This window comes from Chiroxiphia lanceolata, chromosome 1 (assembly GCF_009829145.1).
Source record: "Chiroxiphia lanceolata isolate bChiLan1 chromosome 1, bChiLan1.pri, whole genome shotgun sequence".
Taxonomy (NCBI): domain Eukaryota; kingdom Metazoa; phylum Chordata; class Aves; order Passeriformes; family Pipridae; genus Chiroxiphia; species Chiroxiphia lanceolata.
In genome coordinates, this window is record NC_045637.1 from 147,636,860 (window position 1) to 147,652,061 (window position 15,202).

A 15,202-nucleotide genomic window follows, 5' to 3' on the forward strand; every position below is an offset into this window, starting at 1 on the left:
GACAATTCGGCATTTTATTTAACCGCAACTGCCCTTACAATCTTGACTTGGACTGAGGCAGCCTGCTAATCTTACTTTTTTTCCCCTCTTTCACAGAGGCATCTGTTCCTCTTGCTGACAAATGTACCATTCTGCCAAGAAAGTTTCTGACAAAAAAAAAAAAAGGCAAAAAGAAAAAAAAAAAAGCGCGTGTAATTGATGTTATCCCAAGAAAGCGCGATCTCCACCCCTCTCAGCTCCAAGCCCTTCAGGTAAAAGGAAAAAAAAAATCTTTCAAGAATTTGTTGCCTTTTTGAGGGTTAAAACATCAGAAGACAAGCTTGTCTCGCCTTGGCCAATCAGCTCTCGGCCCTGGCAGCTATAATATAGAACTAAAGGCAGACTCCTCTCACAAGCGTCTTGCTTTGCTACCATTAAAATCAGACCCTTTTTTTGTCTCTCGATTGCTGTCTCACGACCAAACTCCGATGTGTTCCGTTATCAGCGACCTAAAGCCTGCCATTCCAGCACCTGTCTTGCTAGGGATCGGTGGATAGTATACGATTCAGAAAGCAGACAAGGACATAGGAGGAGAGAGAGCTCTAGAGACAGCCAGGGATAGGCACAGAGAGCTTTGAAGTAATTGGATTCAATGGACGAAATGCTGCTGTTGACAAGAATTCTCTTGGTGGGCTTCATCTGCGCTCTTTTAGTCTCCTCTGGGCTGACTTGTGGACCAGGCAGGGGCATTGGAAAAAGGAGGCACCCCAAAAAGCTGACCCCTTTAGCCTATAAGCAGTTTATTCCCAATGTGGCAGAGAAGACCCTAGGGGCCAGTGGAAGATATGAAGGGAAGATCACAAGAAACTCCGAGAGATTTAAAGAACTAACCCCAAATTACAACCCTGACATTATTTTTAAGGATGAAGAGAACACGGGAGCTGACAGACTGATGACTCAGGTAGAGCCACAGAGATACCTGTATTTGTGTTTGTTAACCTCTCTGAGCAATCCTAAAGGACGCATCTGTCTTAGTATTTTTGAAAGCCCCCCCCTTTCCCTCTCCCCCTCCTCCCCCCGCCCCTCCAAACTCGGCTAGTTTCCCTCATTGAATGTAAATACCATCTATCCAGACAAGTTAGCAGGGGCTGGAGCTGGAGCTATTTAGATATTTGGTGGGGGAATCTGTGTGGTACTTACAGTCATTACCGTGCCATGGCGTTCCCTGTAACTTGGTTAGAGATTGCTGTTTGCATTTGTCCCCAAGGATGCACTTTGATCAAACGAATTGCATACAGCTCAGAGGACCCCAACTGTATAGTGACCGCCGGGCCACCCACTCATTATTACAAACGTAGTCCGTGGTTGCTGCGCTGCTGACTTGATTTATATATATATATATTATTTAATTTCTCTCTTTTTTTCTTCATTTCATTTTAACCTTCATTATTATTAATAATAATATTATGATTATTATTTCTCTCGCGAGCATATTCTAAATTTAGTAGGCATGCAGTCGTGCACTCACAAAAGGCAGCAGTAGCCGGATCGACCATTCCTCTCCTGATTCAGTATTATATAGCTCGTATTGCAATACCATCATTTGCAATTGTGCCCATCAGAGCGTAAATATATTGATATTTCTTTAAGGATGCTCGCCACCAATGCTCTGGTACTTCCATAGGGGAGGGACTTGCAACTTATCGGCATTGCATCACCTTCTGTTTTAAAAAATCTGATGGCACAAGGTTTACAACTGGGTAAATATTGGATCTCGGGTGGAATCGGATTGCGGAACCATATTATGAAAAAGAAAAAAAAAAAGAAAAAAAAAAAAAGAGAAAGGAGAGGGAAAGAGAAAGAGAGAGAACCGCTCCGAGTCACCTCATAATTATTATTCATGCTCAACAGAGAGCTCGGTGAAGTCAAGTGCTCTGCCAATTCCGGAGTTTCAGAAACTACATGCAATCTAGACACTGGAAATGGGTTTCCTCCAAATATAGGTCAACAGCGCTTTTTTAATATTAATACATTTAAGCCCCACCTTCAGTGCTAGAGCAGGACTCGCCTGGAAGGACTAGGCGGGGAGTGGACGCGGGTAAAGGAAGGGGGGGGGAGGAGTGGGGGGTGGAATTTCCCAAACTCTCCCCGTTCCTCGGCCTGATTTTCCGCACGTTGTCGGGTCTCCCGGGGCGAGGGACCGGCGGCCGCCACCATCTCCTCCCGACCACCTTAAATCGCACCGCACCTCGGAGCGCGGCGGCGCCTCCGCCCGCCCTCGGCCGCCGCCCCGCGCAGGGTGCGGAGCGCAGCGGGGCCGGGGCCGGTCCCCGCTCGGGCGCGGCCCGCGCCCCTCCGCGCACCCGCGGCTCCTCCGCCCCCGCTGCCTCCGGAGCCGCATCTCTCGCATTTTCAGCTCCACTTACTCCCCTCGCGTATTGATCGCGGCGGCTCGGGTTTCACCCTTCCCTCCGCAGCCCGGCGGCGGCGGCAGCGGCGGCGGCGGCTCCGCGGGAGACGGGGCTCCCGCCGGGGCTCGGCGCATCCCTCTCTCTTTCCCTCCCTCCCTCCCTTCCCTGCGCGGCTGCGCCGGTGCGTGTGCGCGGCGGAGCGGGGCGGCGGGCGCGGGGGGAGCCGGGGAGCGCGGTCGGGAGCGGTGGGCTGCGGGCCGGGGGCGGGCTGCGGGGCTGACCCCGGCCCCGCGGCTCTCCCGGGGCACGCCGCGCCGGCTACGCGGCTGGCCGCTCCCGCTGCATTAGCTGGCAGCGGCTGAACTCCTGACCTTCTGTCAACTTCCCTCAGACGAACGAAACGAAAACAAATACTTTTTTTTTTCTACACCCCCCCCCCACCTTCTCCTTCAGTGCTTGTTGCCGTGCCTTAGACACAATGGGGGGGAGGTGGGCTGAGAGCAGCGGGGGCGAGGAGGCAGCAGCACCGGGTACCCGGCGGCAAAGAGGGGAGTGAGGTGGGGGAGCGAGACTGGGGAGAGAGTAGGGAGAGAGTGGGGCTCCGGCATCCCTCGGCCAGGCAGGGAAAGAAAATGGAGCGGGGCTGGGGAGCGGGCGGAGCGGTTGCCCTTGCCCACCGCTCCCTGGGCACGGCCGGGCCCCTGTCGACCCGAGGTGCCGTCCTGCCGCAGGTTTCCCTGCCTTGCTTTCCTCTCCTTTCCTCTCTCCCTCGGCCAGCAACCTCTCGTTAAATCCCAGCCTTCAAACGCCGGCTTCGGGAGCCCTTCAACCATGAAGAGATTTTTCCTGAACAGAATCGTTAAACTTGCAGAGTGGTTGCCGAATGCATTAGCCGCTAGTTAATATTAACTCCAGAAGGGGGGGGGGGGCAAACGCAAACAGAGGTAGGTAAGTCAGGTTCTCAACTTTACAGGTGACACCAGCAGTTTGCTAAGGGCTCCCCTTCCTCCCCTCCCTCCCCCCCCACCCCAGCCATTGGCTGGATTCGGGGGAGAGATAAGGAGGCCAGGTCAGTATGATAAAGTTGGAATTTGTATGAAAAAAATTAGCAATCTCGTGTAATGCAGGCACACAACCGGTGCGTGATGTGAGGAATTTAGAGATCAACTTGGCATTTAGGAAGCCCACCAGGTTGTTTACACTGACAGGTACCTGTTAAGTATTTCCTTCAAGCAATTCATTTGTGAAGAGATTAGGAGCTGGCAGGAGAGGGCTTGTTGAACAACTTTGCCTCCACACAAAGCGTTAGTGGAGGCAGCCCTGCTGAGCTTCACGGTGGCTGAACAGAATTGGGCTTGATTTGTGGCACACGACCCAATGAATTAATAAATAGTCTGGGCTTCACGGCTTTTGACTCTGACAATCCAGCTCAGGCAGTATAAAAGGGAAGAAAGTCCTTTAGGAGGCCGTTTCTTCTTTATTTCCCCTGAAGCCAAGAACTGATGCTGGCAGGGCCGGAGCGGCAAGAGTCCCTCGGCGCTGCCCTCACCGCTGCCCGCATCCCGGTCCGCCCCCTCCACTCCCGCTGCCTCCCGTTCGGGGCAAGACATCGCCGTGTCGCGCAGTGCTGTCGCCTTATGAGTAGCTGAAACGTTTGATCCTTCACCTCCTCCCCCCTGTAAATTAGTGGAAGAGCGTATCCATGCTCTCAGGTGTGAGAGGAAGAGAAGGAAAAAATAAAATAAACTCAACTTGTGCCGCTGCACTTTGCTGCCGGGAACAGTGCTGAAACCCAAACACCCGTCTCTCTACATACAACGGTAGGCCAGAGAGTCCAAAGTGAGCTCACGGTTGTGTTTTGTATTTCTCGAGTACCTGTGTGTCACTGGTATCACTTTTATGGTTGTTGATAGACACAAGGGAACTTTCTTGCTGAGCAACCTTGTCACGTCCCTAAAAGTAGCGTCGTTGGGGTGATGGAGAGGCTTTGCCTTTCTGGGAGCTGGCAAGGGGGACTTTGTGGTCTGTTATTAGGTGTGCTGTGAGCACACTGGGGAGGAGGGTCCTGCAGGAGGCCAAAAATCCCGGTCAGGCTAGCAAAAGTGTGGGAAGAGCAGCTTACTGCATCCCACTTGGCTTTTACCCATCTCATCAAGTGAACCACATCGGGTATATCCACGATTTGTTTTACTCTCAAAAATGGGGAAGAAAGCTGGCAACGCGCGTTTCTAACTCTGTACCTTTAGTCAAGCGCTTTTCAATGCTTTTGGTGCTGATTTCTTCTTTTGGAGGGCTGAGAGTCCTTTCCCCTATCGCATTGTGTCTGTTCTCTCCCCCTTGTCTAAGACAGGAATCCCCCCAGAACTTTCAGGGCTTCATTTACAGCTCACCTCCTTCCAGCACTGCAGGTCCCTTTACCCTCCTTCTCCCCATCTTGCCCCCCTCCCTCATTACTCAGTCCCTGAGGGACCCTGGTGCTGCGGGGCCCGGTTCAGCTCGAGCAAGGTCGGTGACTCCGGAGGGGCGATGAAAAACGCTGCAGTGCTTCTCTGCGGAGTTGTAAGCGTTTCACTCCACACAAAGAGGCTCCTAGCTTGCATAGCATCCCTGCTTCGCTTAACTTCCCTCCTTGGCCCTCCCTTGCTTTTCATCTTCCCACTAAGAGCTATATTATTGTATGGATTTGCTCGGCTTTGTAGGCGAGCGCCGATGTATGTTTGAAGCGGAGTGAATGCTCCCAGCCCATGCAGCTTTGAGGGCTCTAATGAGTGATGGGCGAAGGGAGAGAAAAAAAAAACAAAACACCCCTCCCTCCAGCACATAAAGGCTGTTAACATGTATTGATACCCTTTTCAACACAGAATTAAGCTGAAAAGACCCGGAGAGACATTCCGGGGGGGGGGGGGGGGAATCCGTGACTTCGAGGTATATGGCGAGTGTTTGTTCTCGGTAGAAACTTTGCTCTCATGAAGGGACAGGGCACTTAGTGGCAGGAATTTGCTCCGTGCAGGTGGCTTTGAACCACCACACTCGCACTCCAGCGCCAGTGGTGCGGCCGGGGGGTTCCTCTGTCCCCGCAGCAGGTGCCAGGGGAGGGGGCGGCTCCGTCCCTGTGGGTTTTCGTAGTGTTTCATCCCCTCTTCCTCCCGTGTTCCCATGTTTCACTCTCCTCCTCACCTGCTTCCCCATCTCTCCCTGGCAACGGGGGAGAAGATGCTCAGCTCTGGCTGAGCCCATTCTGCGGCGCGTTTTGGGGGGAAGGGAGGGCTGTCGCCTATTTGGCTGGGGAGGGAGGGCAGGATGCGGCCCAAGGGGGTATAGATAACGAAGTGGGGGTCTGCCCCTGGCTGCAGCATCCCCGTAATGACCTTCCCCTGTCTATCCATATCCCGCAGCGGTGCAAGGACAAGCTGAACGCCCTGGCGATCTCGGTGATGAACCAGTGGCCCGGCGTAAAGCTGCGGGTTACCGAAGGATGGGATGAGGACGGCCACCACTCCGAGGAGTCCTTGCACTACGAGGGCCGCGCCGTGGACATCACCACCTCGGATCGGGACCGCAGCAAGTACGGCATGCTGGCCCGCCTGGCCGTCGAGGCCGGCTTCGACTGGGTCTACTACGAGTCCAAGGCACACATCCACTGCTCCGTCAAAGCAGGTAGGGCAGGCAGCCTGCCAGGGACAGGTCGGGATGGGGGGACACCCGCGGGCCACGACTCAGCCCCCCAGAGCCTTCTCTGCCCTGGCCGGTGTCGCCCGGGTTCCCTCCTCCTGTCCCCCGAAGGGTCCCCATCACCCGGCTCTCCCCACCGGGGCTCCCCCGGGGACGGGAGCGGAACCCCACCGGCACAGGGGTGGGAGTAAGGAACGAATGAGGGCGGAAAGAAAAAAAAAAAAAGCCCAGCCAGCTGCAGCACTTTTGCACAGAATTTTTATTTGGGTGATGTTTCTTCCCAGCCTTCCCACGAGCGCTGCACCGCAGCCACACACCCTTCTCCTCCCCCCGTGGGATCTGACGCTTTCCCCATCCAAAGAGCATGTTCAACACAAACACTCGTGGCCGTCTCCAGCCGCCCCGCTGGCTGCACGCCTTACTCGCGAGCGCTAATCTCCGAGTGGGAGCCGGCCAGGAAAATAAATAAGTAACGTGGTCCCCAGCCTCCTTCAGCGGTAGCCGCTAGTAAATTCCCAGATAGGGATACACATACACATAATTTTTTTCCCTCCCCTCCCCTGTGCTTACAACGCCACACGCTGTCTCAACCCGGGAACAGCTCGCAAGAAATCCTCGACTCGCAGAGTTCCTTTTTCTGACACTTGACACTTTTTTGGGGAGCAAATCGGTTGGCAGGTGCCAGCCCCCTGCCCTCCCGCCTCCCTCCACCCATTTAGATGCCTTTGGATGGTATTTAAAGCGCTTTTTAAGAGCATCCTCTAGCCCAGCAGCCTGCTGGATGTGTCAAGAAACACTTGGTTGCAAAAGAAAATAATGGGCTTTCTTTAAATATAGCCGTTTGTTTCGAACCCAGCAGCCCCAGGGCGGGGAAACCAGTCTGCTCATCTGCAGGACAGGTTCATTCCCCCACTCCATCCCGAAGCTACCCAGGGGCTGAGCCGAGGTAACACTTCTCCCGGCCCATGGAGGCTTTGTCCTGAGAGCCTGCTACTGCTTTTGTTCAGCTCCTGGGTCCTCTCTAGCCAGAAGGAGGCCCTGCAGAACTGTCAGCTGTGTGGAGCTATGAAACATCCCTTTCAACAGCCAAGATGGGCTTTACAGCACAAGGTGTCTGATTGTGGTGTGTGGTGACCTTAGCCCAAGCACATCCCCTAATCCACCCCCGTGGGCATTTCATAGGAGAGGAGTAACCCCAAGCTGCTCATTGAGATTCGGCACACACGGACTTGGGGGCAATATTTAGAGGATGTCACGCAGGGTCGTGTGACTGTACGAGGCAGGCTGAAGGGAGCAGGCTTGAATTCCACCCTCTCAGCCTGATCTTAAACTGTCCAAACCTCATTTCATGACAGAGCATCTCATGAGAAGATTAAACCCCATAATGCCAGGCAGGAAGATTCTTTATCTAGATCTCTGTTTGCAAAAAGTATGATCCCGGAGACTGGAATGCAAAGAAGAGTTCCCCCAAGGCCTGAATTATTGTCACCAGAACAGAGGAGGGAGAGGCAGGGGTGGTAAAAGGGACATTGATAATGCGCTACAGCAAGTATTTAGAGCAAGCTTCTACATTTAAAATTCAAATACAGATCTTGAGTGCCTTGGAAAAGTGGCTCTGCTGTGCAAATAGTGCTTGGAAGGTCCTGGGTTTTTTGGAGAGTATGTGTGTGAATTGGCACATAGGGTTTCTGCACCTGAACAAATAGGGAGGGGGAGAAAAGGGGGGGAAGAAGCTGGGAAAAAAATGGAAGTGTCCTCTCTTCCAAGAGTGTCTGCATTTATTACATGAATCAGAATGACAATGCTGATCCTTTATTGGATTTTAATTAGAGAACCCAAACAAGCACTGCTCAAAGAAGCAGATTTTCACACCTCTGCCAATTCACTGGTGTGTTTGTAGAGCTGCTACACTACTAGATCTATTCATCAAGTCCCTGAATATGCAAACAAAGCTCTAGCCAGACCTTTACTGTCGGCTTGTAGGAAGGTGTAGTTTGCTAGCAGAGGCCTCTACATAAAGCACATAGCTTGTTTGTTGCCATGTCCTCCCTGAAGAGGGAGGCCTTGGAGATCTAACTGCTTCATTTCTGAAGGAGAAGTGATAAAGTCATTAGCAAATCAATAACGGTCTAATTTTCACCCTTCCTGTCCTTCCTGAGAAAGTCATTAGGAGACACTCCAAGGATTTATTTAAATCATAAGAGTTTCAGTAAGAGCCGCGGAGGCAAAATATAAAACCTGTCCACCTTCAGGAGATAAATCACCAGGTCTCTTAACTGGTATAGGGATTAACTGGGAGACACCAGAGAAAGGCAAGGGAGGGATGGAGAATGTCAACAGCTGTAGCAAAGACACTTGCTACCATGGCACAGCATGGGCTACTACCCCATCTTCAGAAAACCAGAGCTTTTAGGGGCACTGCAGAGTCCCTCTGTTAAGATAGAGGTCAGCCTGGAACATGGCAGAGTTTCTCTCCCACCACCCCACCAGTGGCTGAGCTTCCAGAAAGGGATTTGCAAGACATACTTAGAGTTTCATTGCTACTTCTGCTTCCTTTAAATCTGAGATTGTTCCTTTCAGTAGCACTGGAAAACAGCTACAGTTCATGACAGCATATAATATCTAAACCCAAGAGCTGGAGGAGGTGAAGGAGCTTGAGCCTGGCAGAGATGTGGAGCTGCTTGGGGACCCCAAGCTCTGGGACAGGGAACAGCATCCTTCTTCTACTGGGGTGGGAGAGGCCTTTTTTTTTGGAAAGAGGAGTGAACCAGAGTGCAGAAGATGCTGAGCAGGCGTGGTATGATGGTGACATGTGCACCAGTAGCCACCATGCCAAGCAGGAGAGCAGAGAGGGCTGGAGACACCACGGGGGCATGTACAGGGTGATGGAGGAGGACTCGTGAAACTCTGACTGTTGCTTTCCAGTGGGGCAAATTCATGTGCACCTTGGAGCAAAGTTTCCTCCTGCTCCCTGCTATTTTCTCCCTAGATGACCTCCTTGAGTAAGAGCTCAGTGGGGACCCTGAGCACTGCAGGCACAGATACTTGCTTAGAGGGGAAACCTTAAGCCAGCAAAAGCACTCGGCTTTGAAAGATTGTGAGTTATCAGATGTCAGTGTAGGGTAAATTGTAGCCAAATGAGAAGTTCTTCCAGAAGAAATTTGTTCTGGAAGAGTTTTCTTGCTGGAAATATTTTGGCCCATTTCCTTAATGAAGAAACTAACTCCTAACCCAGAGGGAGATGCACTGGCTCAAATCTGTCAGAAAGGGGATTCTCGCTTGACCCACTGAGAGCAAATGGGGCATGTTCATAGATGAGGATGGAGGAATTTCAGAGAGAAGTCTGGCTGCGTCCTGCACCTGTTCTTCTTGGGTGGGTCAGGGTGGCTGGGGAAGCGGCGTGTCCCTTCATACCCCCATGCTCCAGCTGAGCTTGTGCCTCCTCTAACCCTGCTGTGCCTCTCTCCTTGCACAGAAAACTCGGTGGCAGCCAAATCTGGGGGCTGCTTCCCTGGCTCGGCCACGGTGCACCTGGAGCAAGGCGGTACCAAGCTGGTGAAGGACCTGAGACCCGGAGACAGGGTGCTGGTGGCCGACACCGAAGGCCGCCTGCTCTACAGCGACTTCCTCACCTTCCTCGACCGGGAGGATGGCTCCCACAAGCTCTTCTACGTCATCGAGACACGGCAGCCCCGGGCCCGGCTGCTGCTGACGGCCGCCCACCTCCTCTTCGTGGCCCCCCAACACAACCAGTCGCAGGCGGGGACCCCCAGCAGCCGGGCGCTCTTCGCCAGCCGCGTGCGGCCGGGCCAGCGGGTCTTCGTGCTGGGCGAGGGCGGGCGGCAGCTCCTGCCCGCGGCCGTGCACAGCGTGTCGCTGCGGGAGGAGGCGTCGGGGGCCTACGCCCCGCTCACCGCCCAGGGCACCATCCTCATCAACCGCGTGCTGGCCTCCTGCTACGCCGTCGTGGAGGAGCACAGCTGGGCACACTGGGCCTTCGCCCCCTTCCGCCTGCTCCAGGGGATGCTGGCCACCTTCTGCCCCTCCGGAGGGGGGTCCCCGATGGGTGACCCCACGGCCCCCGGCATCCACTGGTACTCTCGGCTCCTCTACCGCATCGGCAGCTGGGTGCTGGATAGTGACTCTCTGCACCCGCTGGGCATGGTGGTGTCGTCCAGCTGAGAGCATCCCGTGCCACCCCGGGCCACCTGCCGGCCTCCGAGGGAGAGACAGAGACACGGAGGGAGAGAGAGAGAGAGAGAGACAGAGAGAGAGAGAAAGGAGACTAAAAAAGAGAAAGAAAAAAAAAAAAAAGAAAAACCCAAAAGAAAAAAAAAAAGAAAAAAATACCTATTTTTAAAAGAGAGCACGGATTAAGACTTAAAAATAATAATAATAATAAAATAATAATAATTAAGTAGGACAGTCCAAAGTAGACTTTAAGGGAAACAAAGACCCCGGGAAGTTCTGTTCTGTTTAGTTTATAAATATATATATATTTTTATTTGTTCTTTCGTTTTGTTTGTTGGTTGTTGTTTGTTTTTTTTTTCCTCCTCTCCTGGATATTTATTTCTTTGGTATTTTGAATAGATGTTTTAAATGATATGAACCGGACCTTCAAGAGCCTTAAATAGTTTCTTTGATAATTTATTATCATGTGAACTGTACTCACACGGGAAAAAATTATTTTGTGAGGCCAAGCAAAACTGCGCAGAGTCTATTTTTCTACATGTCATGTGTGTCCTGACTTTCAGAAAGCAAAATTCTGTACTTTCCCATCTCTCCATTACATTGCTCCGTCATTTCACCAAGTCTAAAAAACAAGCAAACAAACAGACACACAGAAAAAAGACAAACTTCATGGGGGTCCGTAAATTATATTTTTATACACAGAATTGTAAATTAGATTTTTTTGAGAGATCAATACTTAACTGAATCACATTTCGTTTTTTGAAATAGTGTAAAATATGAGAATATATTATTTTAATTTAAATAGTTTCAAATGTAACACCATTTCCTGTATTGTTTTCCATGTTTTGCTTTGTAAAAACACCATTCGGCCACGTCCATGGAAGTCAAGACTGTTACACAAACTTTTTATTTGCAAAAACCGTAAGAAACTTTGTTATTTTTAACTTCAAAAAAAAGTTTATTAGAAAATAATATTTTTTAAAAAACGCACATGGCGGCAATTCTGTGACGATGGAGATGGTAGTTTGTACAGAGGGGAGAAAAGGATGTTTTGCATTAATAAATTGAGAAATAACTGCTGTAAATTTACTAAAATGTATTTTTGAATATTTTGTAATAGTTTTAATAGTTTTATAGAAATAAAATGTGCCATGCACAGTCTGGTTAGTATATAATAACTAAGAGTTCCTGGTGCATCCCATCTTTTTTTTTTTTTTTTCCTTTTTGCTTATTGGTTTAGGAAACGTGATGCCTAAAGGAGTTCCCGTTTTTATATTTAGATGTGTTACTTATGACATTTAATTTTGGTACTTTAATTATCGAAAAGAATCCATCACATTTGAGCGTAACCTGGAATCTCTTGTACTGACAGTAGAACCTCACTTATTTGCACGAGCGACCGGGAGACGCGGTTTCCCTTTGCTGGAGCCCTGGCTCCCCATCCGCACTCAGGCGATGCTTCCCTCTTCCAGCTCCAGCCCCGGCTCCATGTCCGCTTCCTGGCCTGGTCTGGACACTGCAGACAGCTCTTAAAATTGATTTCTGAGGATATTAAATCAAGTTTTCCCTTTGAAGTGTGTAAATGTAAAAGCAGGCAGCTGCCTTCATCTTGTGGCAGCACCGGGATTTTAATTGGCTTTAATTTGGGTGCCAGAAGATGGAAATCTGAGGGAGAGACACTGACTTTGGTGAGTTAGCAGGGATTCGTGTGGCAGATGCTGGAAGAAGGAGACGGCCACCAGATTTCACTGGCCACTTTGAGTAACAACACAGGGCTTGGAGCCACCGAGAGCAGAGCAAAACACCATTTTTGCAAAACAAAGAAAAGGATAAAGATTTGTTCATTTATGCTGAGAGACATTCCTTAGCTGTAACACAGGAGTCTGTCCCAAGCCACCGATGTGTGAACGCACTGGAGATGTGTTTTAGGAGCTGAGTGGTGTGGCCAGCACTGCATCCCCTGCCTGGTCCCAGCCCCAACCCCTGCCAAGGGGATCATCCTTGACAGGTGCCGATCAGTGAGGTTCTGCTGCACCACGTGCTCCTCCATGGGGGGTTTCCAGGAACCCTTTAAAAATTTTGCAAAACACTGTGTGTGCATGTGTGTGAGCGTCCGCGACAGGACCGTGCCGGAAGGGAGCTTTCCTTGAATGTCTTCTCTCCTTTCCTTTGGTTTCCATTACTCACCGGTCTAGGATGTTCATCCATCGGGCAGCCTTTTGCTCCAGAGACACAACCATGTTCCCTGCTGGGATGGACAGCAGTTCCAGGGACTACCAGAATGTCCCTACCTGTGGCCATCTCCAGAGGGTGTAGACCATGCTCTTCCATGCTGAAATCCTAGGAGCTTCTGGAGTGCTGTCAGGAGCTGGTGGCTGAGCCCCGTGCACAAGCACTGCTGTGTCAAGCCCTAACAGATGGATGTGGTCTCTGCTTCCTGTCAACCTCTAGTCCAGGACCACTTCCAACCTCCACAGCTCGGACATGGCTGGGGTGATGAGACTTCGGTGTGACCACCAGTGTGCTGCAGCACCAGGACAGGAACCAAGCCACCCTAATGCCCTCCTGATGTGGGGCATAGTGGGGGACTGTGGACTGCCTGGTGGGTGCTGGGGACCTGCTGCCCACCCCAGCTCGGACTCTGCCACCTCCACGTCTTTGGGGTCTGCTGGTGCATTGAGGGCTGACAATGCGGCTGGTTTGGGGCATGTGAGAATGTGATTGTGGAACAAATAAGTCCCTGCTCTTAGAGCCGGGTCTTTGCATGTATGGCAGTGCCTGGGCATCTGAGCTCTCTTATCCCTGTCTCTGAGTGGCAGATGACATTTTTTAAGGCCTTTACACTCAGAAAAATGACCGTGTTGGAATGTGCCTTCTCCAGAGGTCGGGTAGTGGAGGTGTTTAGGGATGTCAGCGATCAAACTTAAAGCCATTGGCTTGGGGGCTTCAGTCTAAGTCATAACTGAGATGTGAATGAGCCATCAGAACAGAGCCCATGCTTGTGTCAGTGTAGGATATGTGTCTGGTAGGGATCATATCAGACATTGCTGCATTTAATCTTCACCAAAAGGCCAAGATGAACTCAGAGCTTTGTGCTGGGAGAGAAGCTAAGATGCTGTCTTATACTAGGATCGACCTGTTTGGCCAAGCAGAGAAGTGCTGTGCCATGTTCTCCACTGCACATATTCCAAGAGGCTTTCTGCCTTCCTCTCACCATGTGTGTATTCCATCTCTTCCTCCGGCGCCTCTCATCTGGATCACCCCTCCGTGGTGTGCGTTAGAAGTGCTTCCTTAGATGGGCCAACCCAAACTGTAGCTACAGGTCTCGTATGAAGGATGTACTGTCAAAACGTTGTGCAAAACATCTAGGAGATGTCACTGTCCATTTTCAGGGTCTGAGTATGGCAATAGTTTGTATAAAATGTACACAGAGTGGTGGCTACAGAATAGTTTATGACTAAATACATATCTATTACTGTTAAAATAATGTATAAGAATGTACTTGAATCTATTATCCTTGTGCTCTGTTGTCTGAATAATTAAAGAAATTACAGAGACTTCCTGAAATGTCTGATATGTGACAGCATTCCTACTGCACACTCTCAGCTCTGTGGTTTTTACCCTGATGACATTGAAACGGGGAGGGGGGATCCTGTGGGATTTGGCATGGGAGTCTTCAAACATGTGAGGAATTGTCTGTGTCGCTTCACGTGATGGTCACAACCTCCCTCTTCTCCTACCTAGAGATACATAGACAGTCTGTCGTTTACCTGTGAAATACTGCGTGGCTCTGCAAAGCCAACTCATTTGGAAGGGGGTTTGTGGGGCACAAACTGCCTCCCCCACCCAAGCCAATGTGAGAAGTGACCCTAATGAGACAGGGACTAGCTGGTGTTTACCTGTATGGTCTTTCAAGCAATGCCCCGGTGCTCAGACACCAGGTAAACACACCAAGGGGAAGCTTGGATGCGCCAGCAAAAGAGGATCACATCCACAGTGCAATTAAAATCCAAGCACAAGCACTTGGGTAAACCAGGTCTTTCACAGGTAGGGAGCTGTTCCATGCCACAGCCAGCAGCTCTTTGTGCCCTTACATGTGAAAGTTTGCTTAGATGTATCTTTATATATATATATATATATGCACATGTATGTATACATATATAACATTATTATCCTTATATTAAGAGCTCAGCATACCCTAGCAGGCTATAAATATGTTTATACTGGCCCTCCCAAGCATTTCACACCACACCAAGGCTGAGCAGGTGATGTAAATCCACCCGGTTGGGCGATAATTGGGCAGCAGTTTTGCAGCCCCAGCACAGCATCTATTTCAATTACAGGGGGAAGGAGACCAGTAGGAGTATTTTATTTCACTCATTACTGCAAGCCATAAGGGACCACTAGCTTTCTTAAGCTTTTGAAATTCTTTCTTCAGCAGTTTCTACCTTAAAACCAGTGCAAACTTAACTGAAAAAAAGGTCACTTTTCCGTGTACTGAACACTTTGGAGCTTTCAAAGGAACAGAGTTAATGCGATCCTTGGACTGAGCAGGCTGGAAGGGAAAAAATCATCTTTAAAAAATGCATCTTTACAAGCGATGGGATTGTCTCAGATTTGATGGGAGCAGGATGAGCCTCGCAGCCACTGTTTGTGCCAAGATTGTTAAATATAATTTTTAATACTTCGCATTTGGGGTGTTTAGGCTTACGTATTTAAATAATTTTGGTTTTCAGGGCTGAAAAGAAGCTAGCAAATCCAGGAAATATGAGTTTAATGATCTTGTCCTGGTTCCAGTAAAATCAAGAGTGGCATCCAGAGCTGATCTGGGTGCAGATGGAGTTGTGCTGCTACCTTAAAGCAGAGTGCAGGACCCTAAACAACTTCTTTTCCTTTCATTTTTAAGTGAGAGCAAGCCAGCTCTTTGCACAAATACTGCTTCAAATCAG

General features: G+C 50.3%; 1 protein-coding gene across 1 annotated transcript; it reads left to right on the forward strand.

The window, feature by feature from the left end:
- The first annotated feature begins 395 nt into the window (after nt 1-395).
- Nucleotides 396-10,342, forward strand: SHH (sonic hedgehog signaling molecule). Its single transcript, XM_032712663.1, has 3 exons — nt 396-940; nt 5,786-6,047; nt 9,538-10,342. The coding sequence occupies exons 1-3, from the start codon at nt 632-634 to the stop codon at nt 10,242-10,244; spliced, it is 1,278 nt and encodes a 425-aa protein (XP_032568554.1). The 5' UTR covers nt 396-631; the 3' UTR covers nt 10,245-10,342.
- The last annotated feature ends 4,860 nt before the right edge of the window (nt 10,343-15,202 follow it).

What these genes read in the sequence shown, in the direction of transcription:
- SHH (XM_032712663.1), top strand. Translation starts at nt 632, where the DNA reads ATGGACGAAATGCTGCTGTTGACAAGAATTCTCTTGGTGGGCTTCATC. An exon ending in CTGACAGACTGATGACTCAG is followed by an intron (nt 941 to 5,785) that starts GTAGAGCCACAG and finishes CATATCCCGCAG; the next exon opens with CGGTGCAAGGACAAGCTGAA. An exon ending in CCACTGCTCCGTCAAAGCAG is followed by an intron (nt 6,048 to 9,537) that starts GTAGGGCAGGCA and finishes CTCCTTGCACAG; the next exon opens with AAAACTCGGTGGCAGCCAAA.